General features: G+C 39.5%; 1 protein-coding gene across 8 annotated transcripts in view; it reads right to left on the reverse strand.

Moving 5' to 3' along the window:
* Positions 1 to 1,377: 1,377 nt before the first annotated feature.
* Positions 1,378 to 22,688, reverse strand: part of Arhgap24 (Rho GTPase activating protein 24) — a 438,515-nt gene continuing 417,204 nt past the window's right edge. For all 8 annotated transcript variants that reach the window (XM_005401366.2, XM_013502767.1, XM_005401369.2 and 5 more), the window contains 5 exons: positions 19,813 to 19,945; positions 18,646 to 18,719; positions 16,138 to 16,259; positions 8,231 to 9,308; positions 1,378 to 3,091 (listed from right to left, as the gene is read on the reverse strand). In XM_005401366.2, coding sequence (XP_005401423.1) covers positions 2,848 to 3,091; positions 8,231 to 9,308; positions 16,138 to 16,259; positions 18,646 to 18,719; positions 19,813 to 19,945 — 1,651 coding nt within the window. In that variant the 3' untranslated portion in view covers positions 1,378 to 2,847. The remainder of the gene's footprint in view (positions 3,092 to 8,230; positions 9,309 to 16,137; positions 16,260 to 18,645; positions 18,720 to 19,812; positions 19,946 to 22,688) is intronic.

Consider the following 22,688-nt stretch of genomic DNA (forward strand, 5'->3'; position numbering starts at 1 on the left):
GCTTGCATAGGCAAGGATTTAAAGATCAAAAAGAGACTGTCCTGGTTCCTTAAGAAGCTCTAGTAATCAATAAAGCTGTCCATGCAGCCAAGGGTATGCACTGGGACCGTGCATACTGCCCTTGAGCACAACAGCGCCCCTGCTGTGTGGGAGTTATTTCCACTTCACAGGTGAGAAACAGGCTCAGAGATGTCCTTGGCATGCATCTTGCATATGATCTGGTGAGATGTACATTTAGGTCTGAATGGCTCCCAGTTTTGTGCTATTTTCCCACCACGATGCTGCTTCCTAAAATGCTTATTTCATTAAGAAAACAGTAAGATATGAGAAACATTGAGATACTTGCAAATGGGGAGCACAAAATAACTTCCTCCACTTTGAGGTTTGAAGAAGTTTCATGGAGAACAATGACTTGACTCTTAAAAGATGCTGGGTGTTCACACAGAAGGGAGGCAGCACCATTGGCTGGGGCTTTCAGGAAGTATGGGAGGCATGCCAGGGGTAACAGGATGTGGTAGGAAATGAGAATGATCCCTCAAGTTAGAGCCTTCACATTATGGGAAGGACTCTGTCTTGTTCCAGTGAAAGTCATCAAACGTTATCAGCAAGGTGAAAATAAGTCCAGATGGGGGACTGAAAAGGGGCAGTTTACAAAAAATGAAAACATAAGGAAAATACTGGAACACAAGTGGTTGGGTAGGGTGCTTTCATCCAAAGACAGGGAAAGCAGATTAAAGAGAGCAGATTAAAATGGCAAAGACGAGTGGAACAGACAACTTGGTTTGGAAGTGAAACACAAAAGGTAGATGAGGAAAAATAGGTTAGCATTCACAAAGCGTTTCCTGTATGCTAGCTGCTATGTTCAGCCTACCACAGGCTACCTCCTTAAAACCACAGAAAAGGTCTACAGTAGTAATGTGCTTATTACTCCAGTTGCACAGTGGGAAAAGTTGTGCATGGAAGGCTCAGTAATAACCTTCAAATTGTAGACAACTTGAACTCAGGCTGTGTGCTTCATAAACTTTATTTTTCACTATTGTATCATATAGTTCCCAGGATGGGTTCCAAATTCTCATTAACTAAGATATGAACTGGAGAAAGAGGCAAAAGTATGTAGAGTTATTGAGAGCAATTTGCCCATTTTGAATTTAAATGTCTTATAGTATATACAGCCGGGAGTGTCTTGTTACTCATTTGGAAAGACAGAGCAAAGGGAATTATAGATAAAGCAGTTATTGTTGTGTAGATACTGGTTGATACTAGATGACCACACAAACACAGTGGGGGAGCTATAAACAAGGGCAGAGTACAGAGAGAAAGAAATGCTGTAAAGACAGCTTTCCTTGAAAAGAAATAAACACACAGACAAATAGAATCTTCAATAACACAAATTCCATAAACTCAGTCTTTATTTTTGATTTGCCTTTTGTGACTTATTTTCTTGCATGAGATTTATTCACCTGGCTTCTCATAATCGTTGCCTTATTGAAGTGTGAAAAACCGTTCCTCTAGAACAATAGCTCAAGAGAACCCTGGAATTTTCTTGAAAGGTAACATTACTGAAGATCACATACTTGCCAAAATTGGACATGTAAGCATTCATGTTTTAAAATTAACACGAATGAGTTTCCAGTAAGGAAAAATGATATTGACAAAATTAGAAGCAGAGGAGCTGTCTGTTCCTAACTTCCTCCTGGTCCCTTTTTCTCATCATCTTGCTACAAACTGCTTTTGCCAGCTGTGGTGCGGAAAGAATCTCAGATGCCAACAGCCTGAGTAGGAGAAAGGGGTCACCATGTGACACCTAATTTAGTGGTTTCACTGAGAGGGACATGCCATTCACTGCTGGCATTTCAAAGTGCAATTGCTGGAGGGAGGGAAGGGCTGAGTGACAGCACAGGTGCTCCTGGGTCAGCAAATATTGTCTCCCAAGTCCCAAACAGAGGAAAGGCTTCCTCCAGTAACCACCCAGCAGTTACAGGGATTCAGCTGGGAGAGACACGGGAACCCTAGCTGTGACTACTGAAATGCCACCCTTTACCATGGCCCCATCTTGCATAGGAGACACATAGGCATGGGTCTGGCAAGGTGAGAGGGGCCTGGAGAAGGGGACTTCCTCACACAACCCCTAAATTTCTTTCCAAATCATCTCCTAAAACAAAATAAACAGTGTTGCCCGGGGAAGAGTTCAAAGAGCAACCCAAAGGTACTTTGCAATTCTCCTGTATTTTATAAAAGTATTTACATTTCTCTTTTTGGTCATGGCAAGGTCTGTTGGCACAAAGAGCACAGCCACAAAAGAATCTTTAGATTTTAGCAACTCATCTTATATAGATTTATATATATATATATATATGTATATATATATTTCTTCTCATTTTCATTTCCTCAGCAAAAGGGGAAATAAAAATATTGATCTATAAAATAAGAGGATGATAACACAATGCCAAAAATAGCTTATGTTAAGTGCAAGGATTGAAGCTTGAGAGCAAGCTAAATTGCAACAACATATTGATTTAACGTTTAAATACAAGACTTGCAATAAAATAATTCTGGAGATAAGCTTCTTAGTTTTAGTTTACTTTTTAGAAACTACTCTATATACACATATCCAGTTGTAACACTTGACAGTAGCAGGATGCGGCATGATATAACTTTGGTACACGTTGCAGACATGGATAGTTAATGAGTGTGAATGATATCTCTCACCAACAGGGCCCTGCACAGCCAGGTGACCAGCTACCCGCTCCCACATCGCCGCCCACCAGAGTCCCCACAGGCCTCCCCAGAGCCTTCGAGACAGTGGAGAACTCAATGAAACACTGAGTTCACTGGGTTAAGACAGGCTCACTGGATCCATATCGTGTTTCCTCTCTCAGGTCTCCTGGGTTCCACTGTCAGCTCCCCGAACGTGGAGAAGAACTGCTCCATTTCCTTCTGCAGCATGTCGTTTCTTTTCTCAGCATCTTCCTTCGCTCGCTCGGCATTCCGCATTTTGATTTCTATCATGGTGAACTTTTTCCTTTCTTGATCCAGTTCATCGTGGAGGCTCATCATTTCTGTTTCCAAAGTCAAGTTTCGCTGTTCTAAGCTGCAAGGAGGGGGAGAGGGAGGAGGAAGAAAAGATAAAGAGAATGCAATGTGAAAGGAATACCAATATTTTCTAAACTGTGTCTGTCTATGATGTTCGGGAGATTAGAATGAGCCCTTTCAAATCAGCAAAGCAAGGTAATGGTCTAAAATGTTTTATTTTGTGGTATATCTTACTATTGGCTGACATGACTTACTCCTTTTTTACTAATAAGTCACAAGACGTCTCTGGGAAATGATTAGATGTTACTTAATAGTCAATGTACGCCTGTTAGCACAGAGAAGCTAGACATTCAAATCATACAGCACAGACAGGGCAGAAGTAGAAAACAGCCAAACCCCAGGAGCTTCTGGGACATTAACATCAACTAAAGGAGGAAATTCTGATAGAGTTGGAGAAAAAGGGGACAACCACATTTGCCTTCTATCAAAGGAAAACTACTGATAGCAAAAACATGATTGCTTGTTCTGAAATGTTGAGTTCATTGGATTAAGACTTGCCCTGCGTGTTAGTAAAGCACCCTCCAGGTGTGTCTGGGGGTGCTCAAGAAGTCGTGGCTTGAGGTTCTACATCTGGGCTCTGGCTCCTTCCTCTCTAGGGCTGGTCCCCTGCTCTGCTTCTCTGCAGCCATGATCTAAGCAGCTTTGCTCCGCCACCCTCTTCCACCAAGACATTCCTGCTTTGGAGCCAGCTGACCATGGACTGAATCATCTGAATCATGAGCTGAATTAAAACTCCTACCTTTGAACGGTGGTGTCACTATCGTGTCTCAATGATAAAAAATCTGTTGAATACAGATATCATTGTATAATGAAGCCCACTTCTAAGAATAGGCTTTTTGCAAGCAGAAATTCTCACAAGTAGCTGGGTTACATGGATAAGGGAGGGCAAAGATGTGGGGATTTAAAAAGAACACTACACCTATTTGTAAACATGGGTCCCAAATGATCGTCCACTCTCACCAACTTTTCAACGTTTTCCAAATGGATAGGGTAGCTTCTTTAAAAGCAGAGACTGTTTTTCTCAATCACCACTAAGATCCAAGATACATATTATATATGTATATATCCACACACAAAAATACACATGCAAACACATATGCATGCATACATATATGTATATGCTTTACAAGAGAAATAGTAGGGGCTGGGGATTTAGCTCAGTGGCACAGCGCCTGCCTGGCAAGCGCAACGTCGTGAGTTTGATTCCTGGCACCGGAAAAAAACCAACCCCCCCCAAAATAAATAAATAAAAGAGAAATAGTAAACACTGGTCTACTATAAGATATGGTCTAACAACAGGGTGACTTTTTGATTTTTCCTTTTTTTTTGAGCTAAAGCCACATTGGATAATTCACATTTACCAGATCACTGAAATTAGAAATGTTAATGAATATAGGTATGGCTTTTATTTTAGTAACGATTATAAAATGAAAATCACAATTATTTTTGGTTTTGAAAAAATGAGCCACTTATGTTACCTGATATTTCATTCAGATAAGATCACTTAAAAAGGAATCTGTCATCCCTTTATAAGCAACTAGAATTTTGTAAAAATAATATTTTTTACTTTGTAAAAGTTGAGAAGACTAGTTTAGGCATAATGATGTATGAAAGAATCTGGTACTGGGTTGTTGCTGCCCAGAATTATAATACAGTATATTCTTTTTGCCTTGTGAAGCTATTGTGAAATTAAAAATGTTGGAAGAACCCAAAGCTTGATAAGAAAACAGACCATATCAAACAATATGTTGATACATTTGTATTTATGAGGTACTTGCAACTTCCAGAAATCTAAAGTATTGAATGGAGACATAAAGAGTCCCTTCCAATACTAACTCTTAAAGATGCTGAAAAACATAAGAATAAAGATTTTTTTAAATAGTAAAGGTTAAAATAAATTTAAAAATATGCCTTCAGGTATCAGATCCTAACTCTTATGTAGCACAGTGCATTGAACACACAGGAGTACTGGTCCCACACAGAGGCCCTAGAGAGTCTGGCTAAGTCCTTCTTACTGTGTGGGGACAAAAGGAGGGGAGCTCTGTATAAGAAAGGTAGAAAACTACAGGGCATTAAACTGAGAGTTGAATACAAGACACCACTGCAAAGAAGGTGCTCCTCATGGGCCTGTGGACATGGCAGAAATGAATCAGCTGCAGAGAGAATGAGTAGCACAGAGTGTCTCACCGAATGGCTAAGTACAGCAATTTAATATCAGACAAAGACACGAACAGAGATGGAGGCTAGATTAAGAATGTCCAACACATGATGCTTAATAAAGTTTGAGAAAGAGGGACTGAGAAATGGCAGAGATGAAATAGATAAATTGAGATGAATGAAAACATTCTAGAGTTGAAAGAATTAGGAGTCCTCAGATCAAATGACAAAACACACCTATTGAAAGTTAAGGAATTAAAATAAAACCTGAGGAAGTTACTAATAAAAAAGATGGCTAATGATTTTAACATCCAAAAAAGTAGACTCAGACAAAAATCATTACTGCAATAAAAGATGATATTTTTAACAATAAAAGAATAGATATCAAAAGGAAACATAAAAATTCTGAGTATTTACATGGTAGTAAAGACCCAAACTATTCAATGTAAAATTTACCAATGATAAGGAGAAGTTGATAACCCTGAAAATAATATTAGGAGATTCTAAGATACCTTTCTCAGAAATTTTACATCTGTTTGACAAAAATTAGAAAAAATATAGATGATTTCAACATCTTGATGAGCATACTTGATTTATTTGTCATACACACTATCTCAACCCAATAATAAGAGAATAGTTTTTACTGGACCAAATAACTGATATCATACAAATGAATTTCTCTACACATAATGCAATATTTTCTGAGAAAATAAAGTTAGAAACCAGTTGGAAGCACTGGAGAAAGAATAATAAACTGACACATTTAAAAACTAAAAATATTATGTCTCATGGACAATTTAAACAAATATTCTATTATCTGTCTTTCCATCTATCCACCCATCCATCCATCCATCCGTCTGTCCATCCATCATCCATCCATCCATCCATCCATCCATCCATCCATCCATCCATCCATCCATCCTCGATATTTTATGGAGTGCTGTAAAAAAGGAATTTAAAGAAAAATGTATAACACTGAACAGAGGAGTGGGAGTTAACCAGAACATTTTACCTCTCATATCCCCAGGGTTTAAGACTGTTGCAGCCTACCCCCACCTTCCTGCAACCTGTCTCTGGTGCTCATGTGGTGTCAATGCTAGGGTGAAATGGCCCTTGGAAGGGCATTTGGGTAGTGGAAAGTTCCACTACCTTATCACACTGTCAGAAATGTTTAACAGATCTTAGGGCATAAATTCACCACCCACATCCTCAGATATGAATGCAAACACCTGCAGCTTCAGACTGATAATATTTTCCTGCTCCTAACAGAACTTTAAAATGTTACCCCTTGCTTTGAAAGATAAGCTTCCCAGTGCTAAGTGCTAACATGTTATCAAGTACTGGCCACATTCCAGAATTCTGGTGGCTAATGGTTCCAAAACCTGCACTCAGATTGAAAAGCAATCTTATAAGACAATGGTTCTGCTTTCAAAAAGACATTAACCCTCTGGCAACTCAATATTATAGTTACAGAGAACAATTCAAACCAGTTTTCCATTCAATGAAGCCTACAAAAAAATCTGTTCCCGGAAGTCATTTTTCATACTCTTAAGTAGCATTTTTGTTTGTATTTGGTTTCCGTAGCTCCTTAAGGCATGTTACCTTTTCTTCTAATAATTGATAAGAGGATGGTAAACATTAGGATAAATTAAGTTCAACTATATGTATACTTTTTATCTATGTATCAAGTTTCATATAAAACCAGGGATTTGGGGGCCATGGGGTGAGCTGAAGCAGGACAATTTGCTGAAGATCCTATCCACTATGCAGAAAGTGGTCCCCCAGATTACACAGCTTGAAACTGTGACCGTGAGAGGGGCTGCCTGTGCTGAAGTGAGCCTCCACTCTGCTTCTGCTGACTTGATAATGTGGAGATCTTTCTCCTACAGCAGAGCGGCAGAACATAAAAGCAATCCATTTGTAGTTTCTGTGACTGTGACGAAGATGCGGGGCCTGGGGATTTCCAGGGCTCCAGCACAAGGCTGTCCCTGTGTGTCCCGGACTGCATTCTCAAGGGGGCCTTGACACCAGGAGCTCTGAAAATATAGGACACTCAGCCAGTGTCTCTTCTCCTGTCCATGGTGCTGCCCCGAGGGAGCTGCTAATCAAATTTCTTCCTCACCATCTTCTGAAAACAGGCAAATTGTTATACAGCAGATTTTATTTTATTTTATTTATTTATTTTTTGTTTTGGTTTTTCTCTGGTACCGGGAACCAAACTCACGACCTTGCGCTTGCCAGGCAGGCGCTTTTGCCGCTGAGCTAAATCCCCAGCCCCTACAGCAGATTTTAGAATCACTGCTTCCTTATAGGTTATAAGGCCTGCACCAGATTTAGGCTCCAATCTCTCTTTTCCTTAGTAATACATGTGAAGAGTCCTACATGGATTCCTAGGCAGAAGATGACCTTTGCAAAGCCCTCTCTCCCTTGGCACTTGTCCCCTCCCTGAGCTCATTGGAATCTTCTAGGCTGAGCAGATAGAAGATACACTCTTACCATTCAATGATTGAAAGAATGAAAAATAAAGATCTGCTCACTGTTTATTTTTAGCCTTGGCTTTTTAACTCAGTTGTTTTTAAACACTCTGATTTTATCCTTTTCCTGTCAGTGGAGTTATCACGTAATTTATTCTGTTTTCATCTCCCCCATCCCTGCCCCATGCAATCTTCTCATGTAGGCACACACATGCAATAATAACACTGGCGAGCACCTGTTCTGTACCAGGACAAGGTGCACTGACTTCTCAGTGCTTTTGAGGTAGATGCAACTAGGATCTACATTTTTCCCACTAGGAAGCCAAGGTGCACAGAGATTAAACCAACATCCCCAAAGTCCCCCAGCTTGCATAGGGTGCAATGAGGACTTGAACTTGGGTCTCTCTGCCCTTGCAGTCTGCACATTTAGCCCCTCAGGGGATTTCCATCCCACAGGGGGATGCTGGTGCATCCTCCTGCAGTTAGGATCTCCGGACTTTCCTCACCTCTTTATCCTGGTCTCGTACTCTAGCTTCTGTTTGGTCATCTCCTGTTTCAGGCTGGAGACTAAACTGTGCAGCGCACTGTGGGTGCCGGTGTTGTTACCAACAAATGTCTCACTGTTGTCACTGCTGCTGGTGGCACGGCTGCTGCGACCTCCCACGCTCCTATGGTCACTTTTGCTTTCATAGTCCCCGGGGTGAGAAATGTCATCCTGGGGTGGCCCATCCAGAACAGGATCCTCAAAGTTCCCCCCATAAAAGTCTTGTTCTGGGCAGGTGGTCGTGGAGGAGCGGCAGGAGTTGGAGTTCTCGGGGAGGGAGATTTCACAGGAGGAAGTGGACCAGGTGGCACTGTCCACACTCTGTTTGTCGTCAAGGTTCATCATGGAGAACTGCTGGTGGACATTGTCATAGGTGGAAAGCCTGTTGTGCTGGGCCGACTCTCCAGCTTGCTCCTTTTGCTTGTTGTCCCTCAGGGTCACGTAGCCATTGGGCAGCCAGCTCATGCTGCGACCATTCACGGGGTTCCCGAGCATGTCGGGGTTCAGGATGCCCATGCGCACCGTTCCGTTCTGTACGCTGTGGGTGCCCATTTTGGTACCAGACCCCTTCAGAGAAGAGGTCCTCCTGGCTTGTAAGCTGCCATTGGGTGTGGTCTGAGTTTTCTCCAGACTTTCTGCATTACTGCTGCTGAAGGACCCATTGGTGACTATCCCGCTACCCTTATTGAAGGCAGGGTTCTTTTTGACCATGAGAGGGGGGCTCCTAGACACATCCAGCTTGTGGACACTGTTCCTTGGACTGTTGGTTTTGCTACTTGGCAGAGCTGTAGGGGATCCATTGTCCATGCTGCTTCTCTGGGGAGACTCAGACTTGTCCCAAGAGCACTGCCGACCAGGGCTGTCCTTGGTGTTATTGTTTTCCTTGTTCTGTAACTGACCCATGGTAGCTTTCTTCTGAATGTCATTGTTGTTGTTGCTTACTCCGTCCTGGGGCTTGCTTTGTAATTCTGCGTCTTTGGGGAAGAGGCAATCGTGTTTGCTAATCATCACGGACATCAACTGCTGGACCACCACAGTGCCTGAAATTGCATAGAAAAGAAAGGGATGTGAGGGAGGAAGCTTTGCTTGGACTGGGAGATCGTTCCTGCATTTAATCCTTTCCAAGGTTCTGGTCCCAAACCGAGTTGGATAAGAACTGAATCAAACTCAGTGATTAAATTCAATGTTGGTGGAAATTTGATTCAATTTTTGTCAGATTGAGTTTAGGACACAGTCATGGAAAGAATTAAGTTTGTGAGCTGAGGTACCACTGTATTTCCTATTTTTAATGTGAGTCTTAAACATATTTAGGTAAAATTCAGCATTATTATCAGCAGTGCCATTCTTGATGATTATATTCTTGATGATTACAAAAGCAATAGATGTTAAAATTTCCTGAGCAGTTACCCTGTTCCATGAACTGAACTAACCACCTTATTTTTATAGTTACTTGGATTTTTATGTATATATATATTTTTTTCTTACTGTATTTGAAAGGTTTAATAATCTGATCAAAATCACAAAGCTACTGAGGACCAGATTTTGGGCTTATATCCAGTTACCTAGCTCAAGATTTAGACTCTTAATCATTATACTACATTAATTGCAAGTTTTACCTATAAATAGGAGAAATCAACTCAGGTTGATCTTTCACCAGAAACAGCAATTCAAAAATCAGTTGATCTCTCAGGAGCTGTGGTGCAGCAGTTGAAATATCAAATATATCTTCACACATTGCTCTTTGCTGTATAAGCAGGGCTCCTGTCTCCTACAACGAGCTGCAACTATCATGAGCAGCAACTTGACCTGGGGCAAAGCCATTTCCTAACCCGAAGCAACCCCTTAGCAAAATAGTTCATATTCAAATTGTGAACAGGAAACGTATGTTATGTTCATCTACATGCTCTACATATTTTCTGTAACAACTTGAATTTATATTTAGACAGAGTGCTTGCAGTGTGCCACATCTGCTGCTAGACTAACGTTGCTCAGATTTTAATGTTCGAAAAGATCACCTAGAGATCTTGCCAAACTCAGACTCCAATTCCATAGCCATCTGGTGGGACGTGAGAGTATATGTTTCTAGCTGGCTTCCAGGTGACAGCAGCAATAACAGATCAGCGACACCAGCTTCGGCTGGGAGTATCTCGATTTCAGGAGCTTCTGCAGACCTCGAGAACCAGAATCTGCATGGGAGTAACATTCCCTGGTGACCCCTGTTTGCATTAGAGTTTGAGAAACCCTGCAGTTGATGGGAAGAGTTCTTATATATCTTCCCAGTTAAGTTTCTCAGAAGTCTGTGAGGTAGGGCTTAACAATTTTTCAGATGAGAAAAATTCAGTCTCAGAAACGTTAAGCTATCCGCTGAAGGCCACAGATGGATAAATAAGGGGACATTTCACACCCCTCTTTCTTATCCCAATTTGTACACTATCTGGCTAGAATTCAGCTGCTAGAATTGAAGCCAGTGAGAATCATAAGTAAACTCAGAGAGTTCTACAAAACTAAATAAAATACAACAATCTATTGAAACACCTGCAATTATGGCAGGTTTGTGGGAGAAAACAGACTAAATGAAATAATTTTATTGTATATACATCTGTCCTCTTTTAACAGGCCCTAGATTTTAATCAGAGTTGCAATGCAGTGAATCTGATGAAAGATTTTAGAGCAGCAAAAAGCCTGTCAACACTGTCACTGTTGAGGACATCGTTTACTCGATGCTATTTTACGGTCTGCTCACAGGAAAGATACACTTCCCAGCGTCAGTTAGAGCAGGTTCTGGACTAGCACTTAGGGAAAAATGAACCTTCTTCCCATCTCTGGAATATTAACATTAAAGCATCTCTGTTTTCCATGATAGCAAAGAACTCTGGGAGGCATTTAATTAATTGAAGAACAGCTCCCCAAAGTGTCTATGATAAGTCTATGACAGCCATTAGAAAGTGTATCTGCCACAATTACAGAGTGAGTGTCAGTGCCCAGCAGATGGAGAACCTCTTGCTTGTGTGTCAGAGGCTTTGCTTTCACCTAGTCTCTGTGATGACAAACGGCAGTCGTTCTCTGCAAGGGATCCTCTGAGACTGACTAGGTTGGTAGTGATGAGGATGTGTGTGTCGCTCTGTGTGTCATCTTTTCTCGGTTTTGCTTTCCTCCTCCCTGTCATTTCCTTTCCGTGAATGCTGATAAGGAACATTAAGCCCAAATGAGGTCAGAATGTTATAATCACCAGGCTACTATACAGAGTTCAAGCAGATTCTGGAATCCACTGTGCTACACAATTCAGCAATTCCTCCTGCTCATATATATGTTGAATTTAAATAACATATTACAGGTACTGTTTCTCATAGGCATTGACTAGGAATTCAATTTTACTTCAAAAATACCTAGGCACCATTACAAACAGATCACACATAGGCAGCATTCTGTGCAATATAGTTTCAATTTGTAATTTTTGCAAGAAACAACCTATACATTTGTCACTTTGCATGTCTGCAGAGATCTGTAAGATAATTGATGGATTCTGACAAATGTATAGTGCCAGGGAAAACATGTAATGAGGATAAAGAAAAGTTTTCGTGTGCACCAATGTGCTTTCTGTGACTATAGCTACATCTGGTCCCTGGCCCCTTCCTCTCCTGCATGCCTTCTAACCTGCTCTGCTTCCTGACTGTCAGGATTTGAGAGCGTGGCTCCCGCAGGCCCTATACCATGGTGTTCCTGCCCTGGAGCCAGCTGAGCATGGACTGAATCCCCTGAAGCTGTGAGCCAAGCTAATTTCCTCTCTTTTAGGTTGTGGTTCATTAAATTCCAAACGCTAAGAAAACTGACCAATACAGCATCTGTGGGGAAGAAAGGAGTGGAATTAAAGGGGGCTCTGATGGGCCTGAACTCATTAGCATTTCATTGGAAAATGCAGATGGCTCTTCCAGGAGAGCAGCTCTGGGATGGAATCCTGCCTCATCTACTATGGTGACCTACAGTAAGGACAGGGGCAGTGAGAGCCTTCCAGCCTCTGTGAACTCTCCATGCTGACTACCCAGGACCACCCTCCAGGTAGGACCCAGGTGGGGGAACCACTGAGCATGGACTCAATGTGGAGCAGGAAACAGATGATGTGGAGAGGGAAACTAAAATCAGAGGAAGAAGCAAGCCAGGATGTCTCAAAGCAAAAGGCTATGCTTCTGAATTCATCTGAGAAAACACATAGGGTTCTGAGAAGTTGGAAAGGCTAACTGGAACGTGTCTTTCACATAGGTGTGGCTTGTGACAGCATACCACATGTAAAATTGGCTGAGTCAGGCTGATCTCCCAAATGTTGATGTGTTTAGTTCCACAATATCAAAGACACTTTTGTTAACACAGCACTAGCATGACTTCAAAAGTGTCTAAGGATTAGAAAGCTGTTAAGCTCAAAGTTTTACTACACCAGTTCTTTTTATAAGGCAGCTCAAATTTTATGGAGGACAATAAATCCAGCTAGCTGTATTTCTTGAAACAAAAAGTTAACTTCATTTATTTTTTGAGACTATACCTGCCTAATGCTCAAGTTTGAATAATCATAGTTTGGTTGTCATTTTTCGTATAAAAATGAAGTTATATGGGCCAAGCATGGTGGCACATGCCTGTAAACCCAGCATTGATGGCGGCTGAGCCAGAGCATCAGTTACTATATTACTTTAACAAACAGTATGCAGAAAAATGCTTTATACATTGAGCTCATTACTTCCCAATACTATTAAAAACATGTTTAGGTTGGAAATTTAATACAATCAATATTTTTTATGAGAAGCTTCCTTATAACATTGGCATTTTCTTTCTGGTTACATCTGGATAGTAGTGGAGAACATGATGCCAGTCCCATGTGGCACCACAGACTTGATTCATGCCAATGGTGGTGTTAATTATTTGCTTAGCATTCTGTCTATACCACTAATGCAAACATCGATGCAGTGAAAGGACAGAAACCAGCTAATACTATTTTTGCTTGAACCTGTAGAGCTTCTGAATGTATCTCAGAGGCCTCCACAGAGCTGTGAACCCCAGGCTGAAAATCACTGGGGTTGAGAAACACCAATATGGTAATGTGTGGGGGGGTTATATTAATATAAAATATAAGGGCTAAAATAAAGAAAGTGCAATATATATGTGTATACTCTATATGATAGATAAGGTAAAAATATTAAAATAATGAAAGGAGTAGTAGAAGAACATATTTAAAGTTTTTAAATATTTTAGTAATCATAGTGGTGTTGGTAGTAATAGTATTATTATTCTGAAAGTACTGAGTACAATGAGATATACTATAGAACAAATACAATAGAGCAAATATTAATTATGAGATATTCTAATTCTGTCATTTTTAATGTCTTTGAGAACCACAAATATTTTAAGCAAAGATGATGGAACTTTAATAGAGAAAGAATAAATAAAAAACCTATGGCAGTCTTTATGAATTGGGAGCATAACATGAACTTTAGAGGCACTTTTTCCTTAATGTGTGTGCATGTGTGCATATTATATTTGTGCATGTGAATGGAAATCTATTGTCAACTATAAGGTCTAGAAACAATAACCAAGCCAGTAGCAAGAAATGTCACTGGTACTTAGATTTTGGCCTTGAAATATCATTTCTCCACTAAATAAATCAGGATGTCTTGATAATTGGCCAATTCTAGACTGGGTCAGGAAATATATTATGAGTCTGGGAAATGTCATACTAAAAAGAAAAGATGTCATCTAAAAATACTAAGGTTATGTCAAATGGACTAAAAAGACAACTCAAAAAGACTTCCACTGGCCAAAAATGAGAAAATATGAGTGAACTTTAATAGAGGCTAATAATTACAATGCCCTGACCCATCAAATCAATTTTACAACCTGAATTCATAATGCTATTTATAAATGGAAAAATAGTATTCTCTTTTAGAGATTATCACCAATTAATTTATTTATTATGAAAACTGGTAAAGGGTAGCATCTAGCCATATGGTCTCACTTATTTGAGTTACCTATTGCAGGCAAATTCACGGTGACAGAAGGTCAGTGGTAGTTGCCAAAAGCTTGGTGACAAAGGGGATGAGGAATTAGCACTGAATGGGTACAGAGTTCGAGCTCTACAAAATGAAGGGGTTGGTGGTGATTGTTACATAACAGTGAGAATGTACTTAATACTACTGAACTGTATACTTAAAGATAGCACAATAATAGATTTTATGTTATGTATATTTTATAATAGATAATAAAAATAGAAAAAACAGTATTAGAATATAGTCATTTCAACTACCAGTGAATTCATGCTAGGGATTGTGTGAAATTTGCAAAAAGAGTTAAACAGACATTGCATGATTGCTGGTTTAAGAACACAACACAGTTTATACTCATGCCAAGGAGATCAAAGATGAATTTTGTCAAGGTTCTAACTTGTAGAACATCTAAGTTAAAAGAATATGTTAAACTTTACTATGAATACACAACCAACAAAATCCAGACTATGGGAAGCTACAGGTTAAACAAGCACATTTTCCAGATAATAAGGTATAGGAGATTCTGTAAGCTAAAAAATTTCTTAAAATATATGAAGTAAAGGAAGAAAAAACACAATATAATTCCTGGGGAAGTGTGTGAGGCAAGACACCCAAGAGAGAATGTCATGAGTGTCTGAGTATAAGGACGGAAGCATTGTGATCAGCTTTGTGCACAAGAAAGGCCTTCAGGAAGCATTCTGATTTGGTCTAGGGGATGATTTCTAGAGGAAATGTGTGTATGTGTGTGTGTGTGTGTGTGTGTGTGTGTGTGTGTGTGTGTGTTGTGTGTTGGCTTTCTTTACTGTGTAAATTGTAATTTATAATAAAGGTTTAAAAAATAATGGACTAAAGTATCTCTAAGATTTTTATAGATTAGATTTTAACATTTTCTAATGACTGTGAAATGGTTCATATGGAAATTAGTTTTTCTGGACTATTTTATTGCCAGAAATCTGACACTCAATTTATACTTCTTTCAGTAATAGACAAATGAAATTAAGCTGAGGTGTTATGAGTAGGTATCCAAAAGCTTTCTGTCTTACACACAGAGATATAGAGGAATGAAAATCTTAGAATTGTCAGGAAAGGAACAATATCAGCAAGTAAAATTCGTATAATGGAGAATGATATTTTGTTCTAAACAAACTCAAAGAGAAAAGAAAAATAAATATTCTTTCCTTTGCTCTATTAAGTTTTTTAATTTTCAGAAAACAGTGATGCCCTTAATGGCCACAGCACAAGAGCACTGGATGTGGAAGCATTAAACAGAAGGAGTAGCTCTGTGTGGAAAATAATTTAAGTCATTTCTAATTGGCTTCTAAGAATTCCTTCATGTTCTAGCCTCCAAGTAAATAGTCAGCATTGTCTTAAAAAAAGATGCACTCTCTTTACTTCCTGGAATCACTCAAAAGAAAACCAAATTAATAAACACATTAACTGCAAATAACTTTGAAATTTCGGAAAATTGCCCAGGACTTACAAAGAGACCTGCTTTTTTCTTTTCCAGTTCTTTCATCTAACACTTTAATGCTGATTTATTGATTTATGAATGCTTTATTTGTTCTCCTGAGGCTACTGGGGAATCGTTTTATGATTTTATGATTAGCAATTTAAACAAAATGGCCAAGTGTCAAAAGAGAAGCCTTTGCATTTGAAGAGTAAATAGGAATCAGAACATGGAGCTCTCAGAATTTGCCTATTTTTTTTTTTAAAGTTTGCTCACATAAGAATGGACTCTAGTCAGCTCCTTTTGATGAGGCTATGAGATCAACACTGGATTCTAGTCAACTCAGAAAAAGTAGATCTTCCTTTTGATGATGCCGTGAGATAACTGTTCACTCACCCTCCATGATGGTTAAAGGATCTTCCACCTTGGGACGCAGGATATTTGGACCAAACACAGTTGCCAAGTTCTGCACGCTCATTTTGTTAACTCCTGAATAGGACTGCACTTCATCCAAGAATCTATTGGTTGCAAGAATAAGGTCGAAACACAACGGGATTAAATTCATCAGGGGATGGAAATGGGTAGTTCAGACATTTATGGACTCAAGTACAGTATGTTTGAAGATGAGTAAGTGGACAAAATTATTTGGAAATTCAAACATCTCTTATTTATACTTAAAGAAAGTATATTGCAAGTTATGAAGAAATAAACTTTAAGGATCATATGAGATACCTGTTCTAGCTTTGCCCGGCATAGCTTCCTTGTTAATTAAAGGAGCCAGTGTATCTGGGAAATGTTGATATGGATGTAAGAGTCAAGGATGTGTTTTCCCTTGCTGGTGTTTACATAAGTGCCTCCCAAAGGCTTGGGTATAAAATGCCTGGTCCCCAGCCTACGGTGCTGTTGAGAAATGGTGAAAATGTAAGAGGTGGAGCATGGTGGGAGGTTTTCTGGCCATTGGGGGTGAGGTCTACCCTTAAAGGAGAAGATACAACCCTAGTCACTTCCTGTCTTTCTTTCTCACAACTCAGCCATGAAGTAAATGGTGTTGCTATGAACGCCTGCTCTGATACGCTGCATTGCCACAGGCTAAAAGTTACAGGGCTAGTTCATTAAGGATTGATTCCTTTAAATCTGCAAGCCACAATAAGTCTTTCCTCTCTTTAAATTGATTACCTCCAGTATTTAGTTACAGTAACAGAAAGTTGACTAACAGACCCAAGCCTTCAATAAGGTATAAAGCTTAGTGATGGGGCATGCCTGTAATCTCGGTTCTTGGGAGACTGAGGCAGGAGGATCACAAGTTTAAATCCAGCCTGGGAAAGCTCGTAATTTAGTGAGACCTTGTCTCAGAGTAAAACAATTTATAGAAAGAGGTTGGGGAATAAGTTCAGTGTCAAGGCCTTGGGTTGATTCCCAGTGATGCTAAAAAAATATTTTATACACATGTTCAGTTGGAGAATTCACTATAAAATCATCTGTTAAATCCTTTCTTTTATAGAGGAACCATAAACTCTTTGTGGAGGAATAAGAGCTTCAAATTTATAGTCTATTAAAAATAAGATCAAACATTGTGGAATTTAAAGCATTAGTTCTCCTGACACGACAAACTGCAAGGACAAATTTTTTAACTTATTAAGTACTAAAGAATAAAAGGCATCCAATAATCCTTTTCCAGGATGGTTCTAGCAAGAGATTGGTTCTGTAATCTTTCACCCCGTTTTTATTCCCCACCTCCTCTTCATTTCTACAAGAGCTTCTGCTGTTTAATGGATTGCTAATTATACTCATGAGATTAAAAGACAGTGATGGAAAATAAAGATAATACTTTTATATAGCTAGTGCTCTGTGCGTGTCAGTCATGCTGATTGAAGTCTCGAAGGATTTCCTTGAGATAGGTACTATTACTTGCTCACTTTATAGATGAGAGGGATGAGGTTCAGAGAGTTTAAGAATATTCACCAAGGATCTAGGATCAATATGTGCCAGAGGTGAGCTTTGATCCCAGGCAGTGTCTCCACTCTGAGTTGCTGAGGTCCCTATGTTCACATTTTTACTACTGTAATATGGTCTGAACTACAGAAAATAGAAGGCAAAAAGTCAAAATTAAACTAAATTAAAAGTCTCCTTAAGTGTTTCAAAAGAGAAATGAACTATTTCTGTTCTGGTTACAAGGACTTGCAATACTGTTCTTGAACAAGTGTTTCACCTCTTCTACTTAAAGAAGATGTGACCTTTTTCTCCTTCTCCAAGAATTTGAATTAGGCTGAAATCTTGGGATGAAAACCTTATGTGTTAATAAGTATATGTTTCCAAGGAAGCTATTTCTTGCTTTTGGAATTCTGAAACCTAAGGTCTCGCTTGTTCCTGCACATAACCATCACCAGCCCAAGTTGTGGTGTGAGTTCTTGGATCTACTACTCCATCCTCTGCATCATGTACTGCACTGTCAGGCTACTTGTTCAGTGCTATAGCTCCTAGCACTGTGTGAAACATGAGGTTTCACTACCATCATATCTATGATGACCCTGAAGCACAGACTTGTGAGACAGCTTCACACAGACAGCAGGCAGTCCAGGGTGGCTCCTGCCCTGCCTTCAATCTAGATAAGGGACAGGATCCCTTTGCTAGTGTCCCTCACAGAATGCAGGGGATTCTGATGCATGTTCAAAGGAACAGGTCTTTACTGTGTGGAGGCAAGAGAGATTTCACCACTACTGAATCACAAAACCAAGTGATCACAGTGCTCAAAAAGCTTTTGAAATCACCTTGTGGAACCTCTCAGCTTTCTAGAGACTGAGGCAGAAATCCCGAGCAGTTTCTGACTACTCACTGTCAAGCACAAATTATTGCCAGGCTAACTATAGTTTGCGTTGTTTAGCTTGTCTTTAGGAAAGTTCTTACCTGCAAATGTACTTAAGGAGGTTGTAATTGACCACTGGCAAACTCTTCACCTGCTTTGCTAGTTCCTTCACACCCTACAAAGAAGAGAATACATGTCATTTTTCTCTGTACTTGCCTTAGGATTGAAGTAAAGGGAAAGTGCCATACAACTGAGTATGCATGTACAATTCAGTACAGATGTTACTTTTTTTCATACGGCAAGTGCCATCAAAGTGAGTATGTATAATAAATTTATTTGACAAAATCAACCTTGATATGGTGAGGGTTTTCTCATTTTTAGCATTATTGCAATTGAGACAAACATGCCTGCTGAAAAATAAGTGTCTCTGAACTAGTCATGTCTAGGACACATCCTTTCGGGTGGAAAGAAGGCTGGAAACCCTTCTTGGAATTGCCCGGAGATTAATTTCTTTGGTTGATCCCATTGTAGAGCTTCCTCTACCACAGAAATGGTTCCAGAAAATCCAACTGATAATGTAATTGGATTTCTTCTTCCTGTACAGGGCCAGATAGTAAATATTTTGCACTTTACATGATATAGAGTCCCTGTTGTGACTACTTGACTATTCTATTGTAGTGCAAAAGCAGCCACAGACAGTATTATGTAACAAATAGAATAAAACTGCATTTGTAAAGTTATGAAACAATTTTTGACAAGGATGCCAAAAATGTCTAATCGAGGAAAGAGTAACCTCTCAACACCTGGTGCTGAGACAGCTAGATATCCATACGCATAAAGATGACTTTGGTTCTTTTGCTCACACCATAAACAAGAAAGATGTAGAAATCGATCATGTGGTCTCCATGGAAGAGCTGAAGCTATAAAAATCCTTGAAGAGCATATAAAAGTAAATCTCTTTGAGAGTTCTTAGCTATGTCTAAAAGCACAGTGGTGAGATAAAAATAGAGAAATTAGACTTCATCAAAATGAACAAACTCTTGGGTCTTAGAAGACAGCATCAGAACATGAAAAAACAAGTGATCAGACTGGAGATCAAAACTGGGACTTGAGTTGTGTGTGGAGGGTCTAGATGTGTGGAGCGTCAACACCCAGTAAAGCAGAAAACAGTCTAAGGACAGCACAAGAGGGAATTTGAGAATCACAACCTAAGACACTGAGATAACCTATCAAGAAAAACTTATTTGGAAATAAATGCATCGACTTACTGCTTCTTCTTCCTTGCTGAGCAGTTTGGCGCATGACAAAAAATCTTCATACTTTGCGTAAGGAATCACCGGCTCTGGGAGTTCTCGGAGATACAGCTTAAGAAGTGACGCCACTGTGTGCACGTCCGTGTTGCTGGGGAGAGAAGGTGGGAGATATTCTTTGGAGTGGACTTTATACCATTCTGCTTATTTTCTCACCAAATACATATCTGGGTGTCAGAATTGTAGCCACATCTACAGTTCAGCCAGACACATGCTCTGCAATGCTGACCTGCCTAGTTGGTGCTTCTCTAGGGAAGGAGAAGGATAGACAAGAACACCTCAAATCTCTGGTGTTGTCTGAAAATATTTAAAAGTTCAAGCATTTTTCTAACATGTGTAGTTGAGATAAGCAAAATTGTTAGCTATGGAAAACAAGGTGAATGAATACATCACATCTTAAATAAAATGTCATACAGTTTACAGATCTACGTGTGATTCATACATCAGAATTAATTACTTCTGAATCCTCACTCCATCTCTCAAAGCATAGAACTCCTTTTGAGACGTGATTGGTTACAGATTCTTGAAGCTCTAGCATGACATGCTATTACTTTTTAAGCATAGCTCATTTTGAAGAGGACTGACTCTCAGTATAATTGCTCCTCTACTATCCTGAAATAGTTCAGAATCTTAGAGTCCTCTACAAAGGAAGAGAAGTGCTGCAAAAACAAACAGTGAAAATTTAACATGCCCTTTGTGTAATTTACATAATTTATTTTTATCCTCTGCTGAATACCAGAGTGGCAGGATAATTTACTGAAACATTAATTTATATTTTGTTTTCCGTATCCCCCATTTTCTGTTAATCCATGAAGATGGATGGCAGAATAAAGAGAAGAGTGGTGATTCTTTTTGGGGGGTGGCTATATATTTCTGGGAGGAAGCAGCAGAAGCATGACTGGCTGACTGATTCCCAGGCGGAGTGTTAAGGAGCAGCAAAGGATGCTGGGAGAAGTGAGGGCTCAGCGGCACTCCTAGGCTGACCTGAGGGGGCTAAGCTGCCTGAGGGCTACACATGAGAAGTTGGATCCAGGCACTGGGATCTCCTGCCTAGTGAATATTCTCCTATTCCAAACTGTGACACGCATGTGGAATCTTTCTGAAACTGAGCTAGGACTCTGTGTCTCTGTTCTCTATTTTTTTTTTTTTTTTTAAAATAAAAGGAGGAAAATATCAACAGACAGACAACATTTTACAAAATAGCAAAAGAACAGTACAGACAATACAGAGTTACAAACAAAGTGGTAGGGAATTAACAATGCTTGTTGTATTACATATTGATATCTTCAAAGTGGTTTCTCATGAAAACAGATATAGACTGCAATATTGATCAATCAAGGACTCAGTGACAGTTTCTTTTAGCAAAGAAATAGAAGACAGTAGAACAGCCACATTAACTATCCTGTATATACATACATATGAAATTTCTCCTTCTTTCCCTTCACTTTTCCCACATCTCAGTTGCCTTTTACCCTTGAGTGCTTTCCTATCATTTCGCAATGTCTATCATACCTCCTAGTTTAAATTAACTCTTTCAGGTTTTACACTAGTGAAACAATGCAGTGCTTGCACATGTATGTTTGATTTATTTCACTTATGTCTATTTTGGACCCATGGGTGAATCTCATCAGGAATTTGCTGTGTTGTGAACATCTACTTTATATTGGGTATTATGAAAATATAGTGGTTAGGAGGACAGTGTTTTGAGAAGGTAGTATTTTAGCCCATTCATAACTTCTCATCTAGGGGGGAACCAGATATTAAAGTGATAATAATACACACATGGAATTACAGGGTGTGATGATTGGTAATAAAGAAAAGTGTTGCATGCTGCCTAATAACAAGAGAGGACTCATGTGGGCTTCGGGGGCTTCTCTGGGGAGAAGTGGCTGAGACGTGAAGGGTGTATGAGAAAGCACAGAAAGCAGAAAAGGGGACATTCTCAGTTAAAGCAAAGGAGAGCTGTCGGAACAGGCCAGTCTTGTGCCCTAGGAGAGCAGATAAAAGGCTGGAGATTTGTAGTGCCTCTGCGTGGACCACACCTGAGGCTCCCGCGCTACCTTGGAGTCTGTCGTCACCGCAGGAAAACCAACAGTGACCCTGCAGGTGCTGAAATGAGAAATTTGCCTTCATGGGGATTGGTTGGTTCATTTTATATCTTTATCTTAATTAAATACAATTTCCTTCTTAAAATTCTAAACAAATAATGTAGAAGAGCCGGTATTAAAGAATTACAGAAGATAAAGATCACATTTAAAGGATGGTTTAAAGCCTGCAACTAAAATCATTAATTCCTAAAAATAATCCCTGGATTATCTTTAAGAGATGGACCTGAAGTATTCCAATTGGTAAGATAAAGCATCAGAGGATCTGCTGTCATTTACTGGCAATGCACTGTATTTCAGGCATCTCCAAATCCTCTTTTTCTCTTCCTTGAGAGGAGAGTGTGTGACCCTCGGAGGTGCTGTCACCAACAGCAGCAAAACTATAGCCTGGGACTGGATACACAGTGCCACCAAATATCTCCATATACTAGTTCCACTTTTTTCTTCCAATCTACTATTATAACTTGGTTGGGTTTGTTTAGCCTTCAAAAATCAATAAGAATTTTGCTTGAGTTACAGTTAAGTGCAGAGAAGAATACAAAAATAAGATAGAAAAAGAAATATGTATATATTTCAATATGCAAAGTATGTTTTATATGTCTAAATAGAATATACCAAATATTTATAGGTGAATGCAGTAAGTAGATGAGAAAACAATGATACATACAAAAATCTGCTGTAAAGACTCATTACACGTTCTCTCCCAAATTTGATTCTTAAGCTATCTTC

The sequence above is a fragment of the Chinchilla lanigera genome, unplaced genomic scaffold (genome assembly GCF_000276665.1).
Source record: "Chinchilla lanigera isolate Chin_1 unplaced genomic scaffold, ChiLan1.0 scaffold00073, whole genome shotgun sequence".
NCBI classification, from domain to species: domain Eukaryota; kingdom Metazoa; phylum Chordata; class Mammalia; order Rodentia; family Chinchillidae; genus Chinchilla; species Chinchilla lanigera.